This window comes from Scomber japonicus, chromosome 14, assembly GCF_027409825.1.
Source record: "Scomber japonicus isolate fScoJap1 chromosome 14, fScoJap1.pri, whole genome shotgun sequence".
NCBI lineage: Eukaryota > Metazoa > Chordata > Actinopteri > Scombriformes > Scombridae > Scomber > Scomber japonicus.
In genome coordinates, this window is record NC_070591.1 from 26142081 (window position 1) to 26156403 (window position 14323).

Here is a 14323-nt window from a genome sequence, read left to right on the forward strand (position 1 = left end):
TTAAAATATTCATTATGTGTGCATGCGTTTATTCTATATACACAAGCCATATACTGTATAATTTAACCACAGAATTAAATGTTAACACTAGAGCCCTATCTATCTCTTTTTTTACATTAAAGACCCCCTCCAGATTTATGTTAAGATATAAAAAATACTGTGCTTGAAACAATAATGCAATAATGCATGTCTGACATGTTTTTCCACATTAAAAGTAGAATTATTGTTTAAAATCCTTAAAATTACACATTCTTCTTCTCACTCCTTAAAAAATGTCACAAATTTCATGCCAGAACTTGTGGACACTACTTCACTGTAAAGTCCATTCTCAGTGTTTGCACACCCGGAGGTTTCAAGTTTCACACATGTGTAAATTGAATATGTGCACCAGGATTAGTTTACACACTATTTCTGATGTTACAAGTCATGCTTGTAGCTACATGCCTTAAAATCTGATTTTCAGTAAGCACTGAGAAACCTTCTCACTTCAGCAGATGAATGTAAAAACAGCCTTCTGGTGTCAAACTCTGCACATACACCATCCTACACAGTGAAGCTCAATCATCCAACTGAAGGAACAAGAAGAAGCACATATTTTGAGTGAAGGGGGACTTCAACAATTTACACATTTGTTCTGATGTTTTATGCATACTAACTTATTTTTGTTTCTGTTGCTTTCAATTAAATTTGCAGAGCTGACCATGGTCCTGAAAAGCCAACGGATAACCGTCATCATGTGAAAATAATCATAGGTTAATCATGGACATGGATGCTGTTTTAACAAATACTAATAGTGGCATTCAGCTAAGATAATCATGCTCAACGTCCCATTACTACAGTTCAGATGGTATTAAGTAGGATTAACCGGCTGGGCAAATATGCAGATAATTTAGTGGACAACAATTGTATTGCTGACATCCAACAGTTATTTGCAAAATGCAAATGAAATATGCAGATTGTGTCTTATTATAGAAATGATCTAAATATTAGCACAATGACTATGGATCTGCTAAGTAACCTCATAACTGTATTTCAGATCATATTTGCATTAATTTTACATAAATGAATCACCTCAGACTTTTTCCTTTTAGCATGGATCACTGCAAAGGTCGGCATATGAGGTCAGCATATGGTTACAGAGGGTATAATCAACACACTCATTATTCAGATCATGTAACAGAACAAAACTAAAGCTCATAATAAAAATGCTGTCATAAGCCTCACTGAAAGTTGTGCTCCTGATTACTTACCTCATCATGATACAGTATTCTTCACACACTGAAGGGCTTTTGAGCATGCAGTGTTTCCAGAGAAGCTGATTTTTTTAGCATTCAGCGAGACAGACAAGGAAAAGAAGGCGTGACGTTATGGGTGCCCTTTCTCAGTCCGTCCTCATAATATTTCATGGTCTTTTAAATTGGAAGACTTTCACATCATCGCCTTTATTTCTTTCTCAGAAGTTTAAGTATCCCGAAGGTGGAATCCTATTTTTTCTGACATAAATCTGATGATTGAATATCTCAAGTGCAGTGTGACCTCTATAATTTGAAGGTTTATTCTTCCCCTTCCTGGAAAGTTCATTTCAAAGCTTAAGTTTCTTCCTAATAAACACTGCTGGGGATTTTCTGTAGTGTTTTCATATGAATCAGGTTTTCATTGAATACACAGGCTGAAAGTAGCATTTTAAAATAATATTCTTAAAGGGAATTCAAACAAAACCACACAGAAAAAAACCTGAAGCTGACATATGGAGGAGGAAGCAGTGCATGCATGTGATCAACCCCACATGAACCACAAACAAGAAGAATGACCCTTAGAAGGAGGCAAGTTTGGATATGACAAGGTTGCATCTAATATCTTGTGCATCAATGCAGAGAGCTGCTGCATAGAATTTGAAATTGAAATTTTATCACATAATGAGCATCCTGTCAGCTTTCTGTATTTTGGTTATGAAACATTGTTATGCAATATCTAAAATAAGCACAGTGCCTTTCAGTTTGGAGTACTATGTGTGCTCACATTCATATCACAGCAAATCCCTGAGGGTGTGCATAGTATAGAATCTAAATAGATTTTTGTGGAAGTAATCGTGACTGTAGTATTATTAAATAATCTGCTCGGTAGGTTGTGTATGTGTTGGTTTTATCTATTTCATTGGTTTTATGTAAAAACAGCAAAATAAGTGAAAGTGTAAGGGGTATGTGGGAGTACTATAAAGGGAGATTTGCTACAAGGTAGTTGTTTGATACTTCAATTTCATTCCACCTATTTTCCATGTTCACAAGTGATCCAGATGGAATAGCTTGATTTGAACATACAGAGGTTATTGTTGCCTACCACCCTCATTTCAACATAGTTATGCCCAGCACAGTACAGTTTAGTATCAGTGTTTAAAGCTGTCAGATATCAGGTACAATAAATGCATTTATTAATCATTTACTTTAACTTTGAGCACAATTCTTTTTGAACTGGAACTGATGCTTCTAACCAAACTGTGTTTAATCTAATGATAATAAGGCTGCCAACTCATGAAACAGCTGAAAAACAATGTTTAAAAACAGCCAAAGATGAAGAATTAAATGTGTTGAAATTAACTATTAACTGTGGAGATGCTCATAGTGACTCTATCTTCTCCGAAGACTCAGCAGATCAGCAGATTTAACACAACTCTTGGGACTTTTAACTTTCCATATTTCTGCCTGGGACAGTCCCCTAAACTCTATCTAAAATGGAACTTCCCAACATTGTCCCAATGGCCAGCAGAATAGTAGGTAAACCCCAGAAACCCTTGACTGAACTTTTTACAGAGAGGATGAGGAAGAAGGCGCGGAGTATCCTCCCATTCTCTCTTCAGCCAATTTGAGCCTTTGAGCTATGGGAGGTACTATAATCCCTCTGGCAACTAAAAATGTATTGAGTGTCACCCAACCCCCACAAAATGACCTGACTCACTATTAAGATTTGATCAATTCAGTCTGATAACATTTGGAAAGTCTAGAATTGCCATACGATTAAATTATTCCATCCCCGTTCAAGTTAGCAGAGAGCTAACTGGAAATTATGCAGCTCGGCCTACAGGAGCCTCTAGTTCTGACTCTGCCCATAGAGCGTATGCAGTGTGTATTCATCCATTCAAACCACACACCAGATAAGAAAGTCCTGTATACTGTAAGCTACAGAGAGATTTACTGCAGTGATAGGCTTAATCAGCATTGTGTGAACTCGTTTGCCAAGAGCTTGAATGTAACAGACATTCATTTATGTAAAAGTTCTGCAGGTTTAAGAAGTCCTTCATCCTAAGTGCCATCAGTTTTTTTTTAACTTTAATAAGTGACAGACAAGATTTAAGTCACAGACATAAACAAGATCTGTTAATGTATAATGTGACCTTGTCTATGTGATTGCTTTACTAACTGCTTGTCCGTCCTTATGCTGTTGTTTCTTGTGTTTGGTGAGCCAAAGACGAGTTTCTACCTAAGTGGGCAATAAAGTTTTATTCTATTGTAAAGATTCCTGTTCTATAGATGTTGCTGTGTGTGGCATGATATCAGGCCTCCTCATCTCCTTTGAATATACTGCAGCATTATCAAGTGCTTATTGTATTCTGCCTTTTGAATCAAGTGAAAGCAGTGATAGAAAAATATATTCTCAAAACTTTCTTGGTAATATGTCATCATATTTACCCCTCCCTCATAAGGGAGAAAATGTGTTTTTCATAAACCACTTTGTGTGTGTAATGAGCTCATGAATCTGGAGGAGGAGGATGCATCAGTCCCTGCAGCACAGCATAAAAATGTGATTTTTTTCCACCCCTCCATGTACAATGTCCTGATCTGACCTGTGTTTAATCCATGAGTAGGGTAGTTACACCCAGCCTTGGCTGCCCTTTGTCATGCTATCACTTCAGAATCACCCAATACTTAATACTTAATGTGTTAAAAAACAAACTGTGGCTATTTTTTTGATGACATCACATGCTGAATATCTTGCTCTGTTGGTGATTCAAAAAGGTTCAAAGTTATTCATATAGCATTCTGCAGTCTAGGTCAAGCCATTTCCTATCAGCTGGATGTGAGCTCAGTCATCATCCAGCTGATCATCAATATGCAGATTGCCAAAAGTGAAGGGATGTGGGATAGAAGGGATATGTATAGGGATATGACAGGGCTCTTTCTGCTGATAGGAAATGGCTTGATCTAGACTGCAGAATGCTATATGAATAACTTGATCTGGATATGACGAAGGTGCTGCTTCTGTCACATGTTGCATTCTGACTTATTAACAACCAATCAGTATTAATCTTGACTCCTTCAGGGATCCCTGCAGGTTCTTAAAACGGTCTTTATAAACAGTAGCTTAACATTAAATTGAGTGTCTCAAAAGTTCATGCACATCTGGCTACCTATATTTTTTCCAGTGTCAAAAAAATGCAGGATCAAACCCATCATATTGTCATACTAACCCTAACCCTAACCCTTGTTTTCAATATAATGGCATCAGTAGGTGATGTAATAGTTGGTAAATCTTGTATGTTGTCAAGATAGTGATTTTTATTATAATCTTTCTAGATATGAAAGTGTGTTTTTGGGCCCTAGCAACATGAAACACTGAAATACCAAAGTGTCCCTTGCAGCAATCCTCACACCAGTTGATGTCTTGTGAACAGCAACACAGAGGAATGGTTTTGCCCTTGCGCCAAAGGAACAGTTTGACTTGACAGTAGAAAAACAGCTTGTCAAGTCGGACTACTTTCAGCCTCTGAAGTTTATGAGCTCTCAGTCTATAAACACAACTTCATTCAAGCCCATTCCTAACTGTGTGTGTGTGTGTGTGTGTGTGTGTGTGTGTGTGTGTGTGTGTGTGTGTGCGTCTGAGAAAGACATATAATCAAAGTCAGACATTTGTTATTGCTTATTCTTTAGGTCTTTTCATTTCTCCGCTGTCATGTTCTTCAAACACCCACTGTGAAATAATTAATTACTCAACGGATTTGGTCAAATTCAGTTCCTAAAGGGAGTTATTTGGTATTTGGAAGTGTTAAAAGAGAATGTTTCCCCCCCCCCCAGCTGTTATCACATGATACATGATACATGTTAATTGCATATTTGAGAAATTCCAGTGTGTTTGTAGGAAACTCCAGCACACTAAAGAGACAGCTGTAATGACACCTCCTTTCTTGTGAAGTGACCTTTTCTTCATATTAAGACACGGGTGACAAAATCCACACACCTCATTCAGTGCAGAAATACTATCTTAAGTTCAGCTAAAGCCGGTGTGTGGGGTGCCAGCAGTTGAGGTTTGTCAAATCAAGGGTTTCCTCTAAAATTGAGAGTGTTTACAAAAATTACTCTTGCGTTTCTGTTCCTCCATTTCAGCTATGAGAAGACACACAATTTTGGGGAAATGCAAAGACTGTGACGTTGTAGAATACTGCATGTCCACTTGGCTGTTGAAGCTTCATGTTAGCCTGAGCTGAACTTGCCTTCAACTTCAACATTATCCCCAGTCATTCACGTCAATAGCATTGTGCTAGAAAAGGATCCTTTCACAGTCATTATGGACAAGAGGAACTTCATTTTTCAGTGAACAGGTGGGTATTGTAGGAACCTACAGTATGTTTAAGGGTGTATCTTTGTCATGAATGCCTCCTCCCCTTTTTACATAGTGTACAGTACTTCACATATCTAATGTGAGGTGTCACACAAGGGTCAGTTTTAGGTCCTCTTCTGTTTTAAGTCATGTTCCTCTTATACTCTGACATCTGCGGCATTAATGTCTCTATTGCTTTGCTGACATTACAATAGCTCAGGCACTAGCAGTCTATCCTTACAGTTTGTCTATCAAGATGTCCCAAAAATATCATAGAACATAAATAAATCCTAGTTGCACAACATCAGTAGTTTCATTGTTACTCAGTGACAACACTGAAGGAAGTGAGACTTTCATAAACCTAGAATGCTACATTGTATTTCGAAGTTAAAAATACTGCTGTAGTGAAAAAAATCCCCAAGAAAATTGATGGAGTGCTACCAAGATACAAGTTACTCTCAGCATTGCATGACTATACCCATCTTTCTTTTCACTTGTCATCTTTGATTGGATGGTTCATAAGTAGTGACAGGTGTACTGCTGTCTTTGCTCCTCATGTTCAATAGGCCTGCTGTGTTTTAGGCTGAGAATCCTAATTTATGATTACTGCATTGCATAAATGTACATTTTGAACATGAAAAATGTAATTAACACAATTTCATTAGTGCTTGTCTTACCAATTACTGCATAGTAGCAGATGGATGGGTGGGTGGACAGGTTTGCCAGATATAACATTATAGTCGGGATGTTTTGGCAACCAGAGAAAATAATGTGAAAGTCATTTAAATTACTACTATTTCTTCCACAGTTTTCCATCCTAGAATTCCCAATATGGTAAATATGATCTGTTATTCCTGGCTTATAAAGACCAAAGCCAAGAACTTTTTCTGGTAAATGAAATTGTTCATATGGTATTGGAACTCCACACAGGATGAGTTTACCTATTCAATATTCACATGCCCATATGTTCTGTCTAGGGAAACACAAAGAGGGACATTTAGTTCTAAAACACAGTAACAGATGGAAGATAATTGATTTCAATAACACAGACAACCTCATATTAACTCCAGATAAACTTTGGAATGCATTTCTGGAAAGAAGATGGTTGTGGATTTTGTTCCCCATCACTTATATTGGATTAGAAAGGGATCTTCACGTAGCCAGGATGAACAGGGGAAATGATAAAAGCAACCCAAACCTGTTTCTGCACTCAAATGGACACGTGACTATTGTTTGACTTTAACATATCCTTTAATTCCTCCACCCTTGTTCTAGTCTTCTTCTTCTAGGATTAACACAGAGCTAATATGTGTTTTTGAAAGGTGTGTAAATTCTGCTGCCTGCCTTACGTGCACACAGGAGGATGTAGGGAATAAATATGCGGTAAAGCTGCCTGGCCAGTCATAAATCATCATCCACCTACTGGTTTGGCAGCTGAACTGATATCCACAGTGAGTGAACAGCTTGTTTGGGAGGGGAAACAGCCAATCTAAAACAGCAAGAAGACTCTGGCCCTCGCCACTAGCTTCATCAGTCTGCTTCCGCCTCCACAGGAAGCTTTCTGCAGTTTATAATAACCCCCAGAACGGAAGCCCTATTTTAGTAGCTACATCATGACTTTTAGCTTTACTTGGAAGTGTTGTCTCCATCAAGCTTGACCACATTGTTTTAAAACAGGAACTGTTACAATCTATGAGGACCCCTCCTGGGATTTCTTTAAAAGTACAGTTGTGATTGCAGAGTCACAATGTTAAATGTGGAAGATAAACACACGTATTTGGAGTTTTGGAGTGTAACCGGGGGGGTGGGGTGGTACTTATTTATTTATTTTTTAGGCAAAATGTTCTGAACGTGTCCTTCACTGATGAGGATGAGGGTAGGGACATGTGGCTCACCTCAGTGTTAACATATCAGAATAAATATTTGACTTACTCCTTCCCATTATTTGTTCAACCAGTAACATTACTGCAAGTTCAGAGCCAAGAAAGTAAGTCTAAACTGAGGTTAAATGTTAACTGTTACAACATAAATGCTACACAGTTTATTTTCAATACTTTCCAGAGAGTATAGAAGGAGTGGGGATTTTTAAACCTGAGCACAGTGGCACCATACGACACATTTTGAACACTGCTGACATTTATATATTACATTATCCAGGCCAGTATGTGAGATGAAAGCTCTTGTACGTTTTTTTTTCCAGGGGAAGACAGCACAGATGTAAGAGTGAAATGGAGCCAAGAAACAACACAGATGAAATGTGGAACAGAAATGTGGCAAATACTGCCCTCTATAGACTGTGGACTGCAATTTCACTGGATATGAGATGTGCTCATATATGGCTCCATATCAAACAAAACTAAAAAAAACCTCTCAGTTGGGTCATCGACTGTTATTCTGAGTGGGGTTTTTTTCTGTATTAGATCCTGGGAGGCATTTAATACAATGATTCCAACAAATCACTTTACGCTCAGCATGGAGTAACATATTGGAAAACATTTAAATTGAAGAACATTGCAGAGAAATTGATAATTTACGGTACATTTGCAACCTAATGCGACTAATCCATAATTCAGAAAAGATTAGTTTCTGTCATTAAGCAAGGAAACATTAAAGTCCTCCTCCAGTCAAGTGTCCAAAAAGGCAGTTTTCACTTTTATCTACTAAATAGGGAAAGTCCCTGTGCTCATTTAAAATTTTGAAGTTAAGAGGCATACTTTGGTGACATCGTAACTACTTTCGGGCACATCATGGGCCAGATGTTTAGTGATGTAGAAGGAGAAGATGTCAGTTTAAGGATGTAAACATGGTAATGAAGCATCTTTTGTGGAAAAACATGTCCAATACAATTAATGAATGTATGCAGAGGATTTGTATATGTCCTAAAACATGTCTGGTGAGGATTTAGAAGTTTAATAGTAGAGATAACAGTATATAAAGATACTCCATTACAAATCATGCATTGAAAATGTACTTAGCTGCTTATAGAACTAAGGAATGTATTAGTAGTTAAAAGCACTAATCAGATTATTGGGCAGATTATTATATACTGTTGTAGTTGGAGCTATTTTTCACTGCTTTATACACTTACTGGTCACTTTATTAGGTACATCTTTTGAGTACCCATCTTCAGAATTGTCTTAATTCTTTGTGGCATGGATTCAACTAGGTGCTCAGAGATTTTACTGTCATGATAGTATCACAAATTTGCTGGCATGCCAAGAGAATCAAGACAAATTGAACATGTAAACTCCACACACACACACACACACACTAATTACTCCAATAAATCAAAGATGACCTTTAACCTCCCACACAGTGTTCCAATGCTATCAGTACAGTAATTAAGTTCCTTGACTCAACCCAACACTATATGACATTTATGTCGTTTGAATATTCCAGTAGATGACACTTACCACAACCCCAGCTGGAATATCACCACAGGCCATATGTCACTATGCCCTGCTATCCAAGGTTACTGTGCTATTAGAGAATATGTAGAGATAGGTCACATGTCAATACTAAATGAGAGTTTCATGTTTATAAAAGTCTAACATATTGTGTTTGTAAATATAAGATTTTTAAATTACTGATTAGAAACAGTTTTCCTTTTTATAATGTGTTGAATATGCCGATGCATGTTTGTGTATCATGTCATTGAAATTCCACTGGGAAAAGTTCTGGGACTTTTTCGTGAAGCAACTTGGGGACTTACACAATGTGTCAGAAGTGGAATTAGTCACTGGAAACACATATTCCTTTTTCAGATCATTTTGAGCAGAACATCCTTCGTTAGTGTATGATACATTTTTTTATTCTGAAATTCCACAGTAAATTGACAAAAGGCGGGATGAATACTTTCATATTTCTGTCAAATTCTGACTGTACCATCTGAATGTCGTTTTTCAAATCTTCTATTGTCCACTTTTTTTGGTGAGCCTGAGCCATTTGTAGCTTCAGTTTCCTGTTCATTGCTTACAGGTATGGCACCCAGCGAGGTCTACTACTGCTGTAACCCATCTACCCTTCAAGGTTTAATGTAGTGTGGATTCAGAGATGCTCTTCTGCCTACTTTAGTCCCCGGAGTTACTGTTACCTTACTACCTGGATACTGTCTCTTTTTTGGACCATTCTTCTTCTAGAGGAGGTTGTGTGTTAATGTCCCAGTAGCTCAGCAGTTTCTGACATACTCAAACCAGCCCGTCTAACAGCCATGCCACGTTCAAAGTCACTAAAACTCCTTTTATCCCCATTCTGATGCTTGGTTTGACCATGTCTACATGTCTGAATGCATTGAGTTGCTGCCATGTGGCTGTTTAGATATTTGTGTAACAATCAGTGGAAAAGGTGTACCTAATAAATTGGCTGGAGTGTATATTGCTGGGTAGTTAAGGATGTAGCAATGTATAACCTACAATGGTGAACAAGTACAGTATTCCCCTCAGAAGTAGCATGAAATAAAAGTGCCTCCAAACAATGTTCTTTGCATTTCACCAATAGTTTCAGTAATTTAATCGGTCTCCACTGCTGCATGAATAGCAGCTTTGAATAGCATACAGCTGAAAATGATGTTTTTCATTAGCTGCCTGCTCTTGCTGCTGGCTTCAGGAGCTCATGTGCAACTAATTCACCAGCGGTACAAATAGGATTCTGTACTTTGAGAGCAAAAAGGTATACACACTACAGTACCAGCAGAATTTGACAGGCACAGTATCCTTCCTGTTCTGACAAGCACCCAGGAAGTATTTACTAACTATAGTAGGTTATGTTATATATAGCAGTTCATTGGGTTGTCTACAGTATACATCACACTGCTTAATAGATGATTGCAGGATTGTTTACTGGTACCCAAAACCCAAATCCTGCCAATGTGTGTTCTTCTGGGCCACACATGGTCAAAGAACAGCTCAATGGCTTCTATAATCCAGCAAGAGAAGATGATTGGGGTGCTAAGGAGAGGAAGTCAAAATTAGGGTTCTAGCAACCTTTTACACAGATCAGGGGTGTAGTTCAGGGGCCATGTACAGTCCAAATTGATCTCCAATGGGCCCAACCACAAAAACCACTGCATAATAACCTATAAATAAAATATGTAATATATATAATACATATAATTTTACAATAATGAACCCTCTAGGTGTACCCTGTAAGAGATACTGGAAGCATTGGACTGTGAATGATGAGTGGAAATAAGCTAAGGATTACTGTTCTGCAATTTCCATACTTTGCAAAGTTATCCAATGGGCCAGAGTGGACCACTTGATGGGCCAGTTCTATGTTTGACACTCCTGATTTAGATTATCAAAGAAATCAGATGGACAAGCGTCTCAGTTCAACTAACAGAGATTTGTATTTTATTTAAAATGATCATTATAGTGCACAGCACTGACTGAAATCCTCTGTGTACAGAAGAGCAACAAATGTCTCTGCAAAAAATTGTAACATTAGAGGACTAACTTCTTTCCTACTTTTACAAATGACAACCATCAACAAAAACAAAACAAAACCAAAACAAGTTCAACGCATAGAACCATTACACAAACTGTGCTCTCTTCTTTCTCATCCACCAAAGAATTTCATAAATCCCTTTTTGTCACTGCCCTGGTAACTTAGCGTAGTAAAGGACATGCGGCAGGCACATGTATGTTCAATACTTCTGAGGTAATTCGGCTTAAATAAATACAAGACTTTTGGTCTGTAGCTTAAATTGTACAGTAACACTGGTGGTACAGTAGTGCAAACTCTGACTCTAGACACCTCACAACAACATTCACACACCCGATATCTCAAACATCTTGAAAGGGAAAAAAAAAAAAAAAAAAAAAATCTTCATGCTGGCTCTCTGCAGGAAACTGACAGCAGAGCATGCATATTGCACATTGCGTACACCTTATAGTTTAAAGTGCTGCACCAATCTCATTATAGTCTCTTCAAATTAAAAACACTTCTTTTCATTTACTGTATTCTTTTCTGTTCCCCAGAGGAACGGCTCACATCTCTTCCCCACCCCCCCCAAAAAAAATGACTAAATCCTGAACAGGCATTATCTGTCAAAGCACGGGGCAGCACAGGTGTAATGCATGCTGACTTGGTAAGCCCTGTTGGGAATGTTAGACTTTGGATCTAGCGAGGTTGTGATGGCCTGAGTGTTGCTAGGGGCTTGCAGGCTGCTGGAGTGGCTGAGGTAGGAGGCAGGCCTGTGGTTAAGGGCCAGGCCTTGCTGAGGAGCCTGCTGGGGGTACTGGATGCTGGGGTGGTGCAGGTACTGGGCAACCGTGCCTGCCTGACTTGAACCGTGGTACACTGCCTGGCTCTGCTGCTGCTGCTGTGGTGGCTGCCCAGGCTGCTGGCACTTCTGCTTGTTGGCCTCTTTGACATCACTGTCATGTGCACTGTGGGGGGAAAAAAAGGGACAAAGAGTTCCACTGTCGATGAGTGAAAAGATTCAGTGCTGTAAGATGAGCATTGACGTGTGCCTCTTGTTGAATGTATAGCCTGAAATATAAAGGCTTCTGTCTGCTTGCACTGTGTGTGAGATCCTATTGTCCTTGTGCAGCGTGTGTCAACGTACGCTGTGAGCTGTCAGCTTACATCTGCATCAATGCCACCAAGATAAATTCCTGTACATTTAAATGAGCATTGGTGATTTTTTTTATTTAACAAGCAACAGACAAATACACACATTAGCATCTTCTCTGCACAGGGGACCAGGTTCTCCCATGTGTAGCCTGTGAGGCATTGCAGACGGGGTGGCCACGTCGGAGACAGGTGGAGGATGAGACGAGAGGCGGCCACACACGCAGCTGCCACCAGCGAGGGGGCAAAACACAAAAACACATGATCTAAAAAAAGGGGAAGAAGAAAGAAAGCCGCAATCATCAAACACACGAAGCAAAGAAAAAAAATGTACATATTTGGTCAAAATTGAGTCAGGACTGGAATCGAATTTTTCTGTTTTATCACGAAAAACAGTATTTGCAGTAACTAGAAAACAGAGTCAAAACCCAAACTTCACTCCGGCTCGCTAATTAGTGGACTGTCAAAGCTGCTGTCACACTTACTGCCTCCCTTGTCACAGAAAGAGAGTGCTGTGTGAAGTGAAAACTATCTAGCGAGGCAGCCACAGATAACCTTAGTTAAAGCTAAAACTATAAATTTACTCATGATTTGTCACAATGTTATCTGTAATGGGGAAAAAAAGAAGATGAACCAGCATCTCAGTTTATTTCAGGGTGTTTCCTACTGCAGGAACTTTCTCTCAAATAACCTTTTAAGGAACTCAGAAAGTGACTTCCTGTCGCTGATTGGTTGACACAGAACTGTAAACATTCAATAGGCACATTTTGTTGGTATGTAAAGTGTTTCCCCTGCTGCATTTTTGCAAAGGTTATCCAAATGCAATGCTTTTATCTGTTATGCATTCTTCTGTCTAACATGAAGTCGTGACACTGAAACCTTCATCAATTGTATTGTACACATCTCTAATATGTCTCTCGAATTTACTTCCCTTAACTCCCAACTGAACTGTTTCAATGGACTGCAGCTCACCTTGCAGGGAAACCTCCAGAAAATAATCAGCATACTTGTCCATGTACAGTTTGGTCTTCTCCATACAAGTCATAGGCCAACCGTCATGCAGATCTCCCTCGTGGACAGCGATGGACAGGTAGTACTCTATGAAGTGAGCGGCTGTGGGGAGGTACAGGTTCCACTGGAAGGTTTCCAACAGGAGCAGCTCCATATGTAGCAAACCCTGCTTAGTCAAGACCAGATTCATAGAGCTCATGCATCCCAGATTGTTCAAAGTATCCAGCTTAGGCACCCGGTCCTCCCTGTCCTCAAATTTACCTGCAGCAAGGAAGGTGAAGCTTTATAGAGAACATGACAGTGAAGACTTACCAGTTACACACTACAGATGTCATGTCAGCTACACACTTACTGGCCAGAAGAAGACATGAGAGTGAGACCATGTGAAGCTGCTGCACAGTTACATCATAGCGGTCCATGAAGAGGTCCAGCAGGTAGACTGCCAGGTGTCTGGCTGCAGGACACAACCTGAAGCGGTTGCTGACGATGGCGATGAGGTCTGCAAAGTATCTTCTGAAGTTGAGCTGAGGTGACTGGCCTTTGAAGGAAGGCAACTTGAGCTCCTGTGTTGGAGACAGAGAGGATGGACATTTTACGCAGCGTGAAATGGAAGAAGCATGGCACAAGATTATTAACACTTAAAAGTAAGCACTCAATCTGTGCCGCACTCACTTTGTATCGTAGCTCCTGGTACATGTCTGCAGCTAGTTGTCCTTTCCACCATTGGTCCTCTAGCTCCATTTAACACAGTGCTTTGGAAAACTTTTAAAGGGTAGAATGTATGACATAACATCAATCAATTCTTTTTTAATGTCAAATTTCCTCTAGACAGTAAAAACACTTAAAGTTAATGTAGGGTCTTGCACCAGTCATATAACTGTTCATGTTAGCAGGTCAGCAGTGGGCACCGCGATGAAAAGCCCCTGTCGTTCATTAGTTTTTTGTTTGTTTTTTTCCCCAAACGAGGAATAAATGTAGTTAATGTTGACTGTTGTAAAGTGGAGACTCACCCAATGAGCACATGTGGTTAATATTACGGCCAGTTTCACTGAAGTAAACTTTAAACTTTAAACTAGCTGGACATGCTCACTGACTACACTGTTGCAGTCAGCAAAGCTGTTCAGCTTAGCACGAGTTCGGCAAACACAAC

General features: G+C 39.2%; 1 protein-coding gene across 1 annotated transcript; it reads right to left on the reverse strand.

The window, feature by feature from the left end:
- Positions 1-11629: 11629 nt before the first annotated feature.
- ccnj (cyclin J) lies at positions 11630-13931 on the reverse strand. Its single transcript, XM_053333058.1, has 5 exons — positions 13846-13931; positions 13526-13736; positions 13135-13434; positions 12269-12428; positions 11630-11978 (listed from the first exon to the last, which is right to left on the reverse strand). Exons 1-5 carry the CDS (start codon positions 13912-13914, stop codon positions 11630-11632), a joined length of 1089 nt encoding a protein of 362 aa, XP_053189033.1. The 5' UTR covers positions 13915-13931.
- Between the last annotated feature and the right edge of the window lie 392 nt (positions 13932-14323).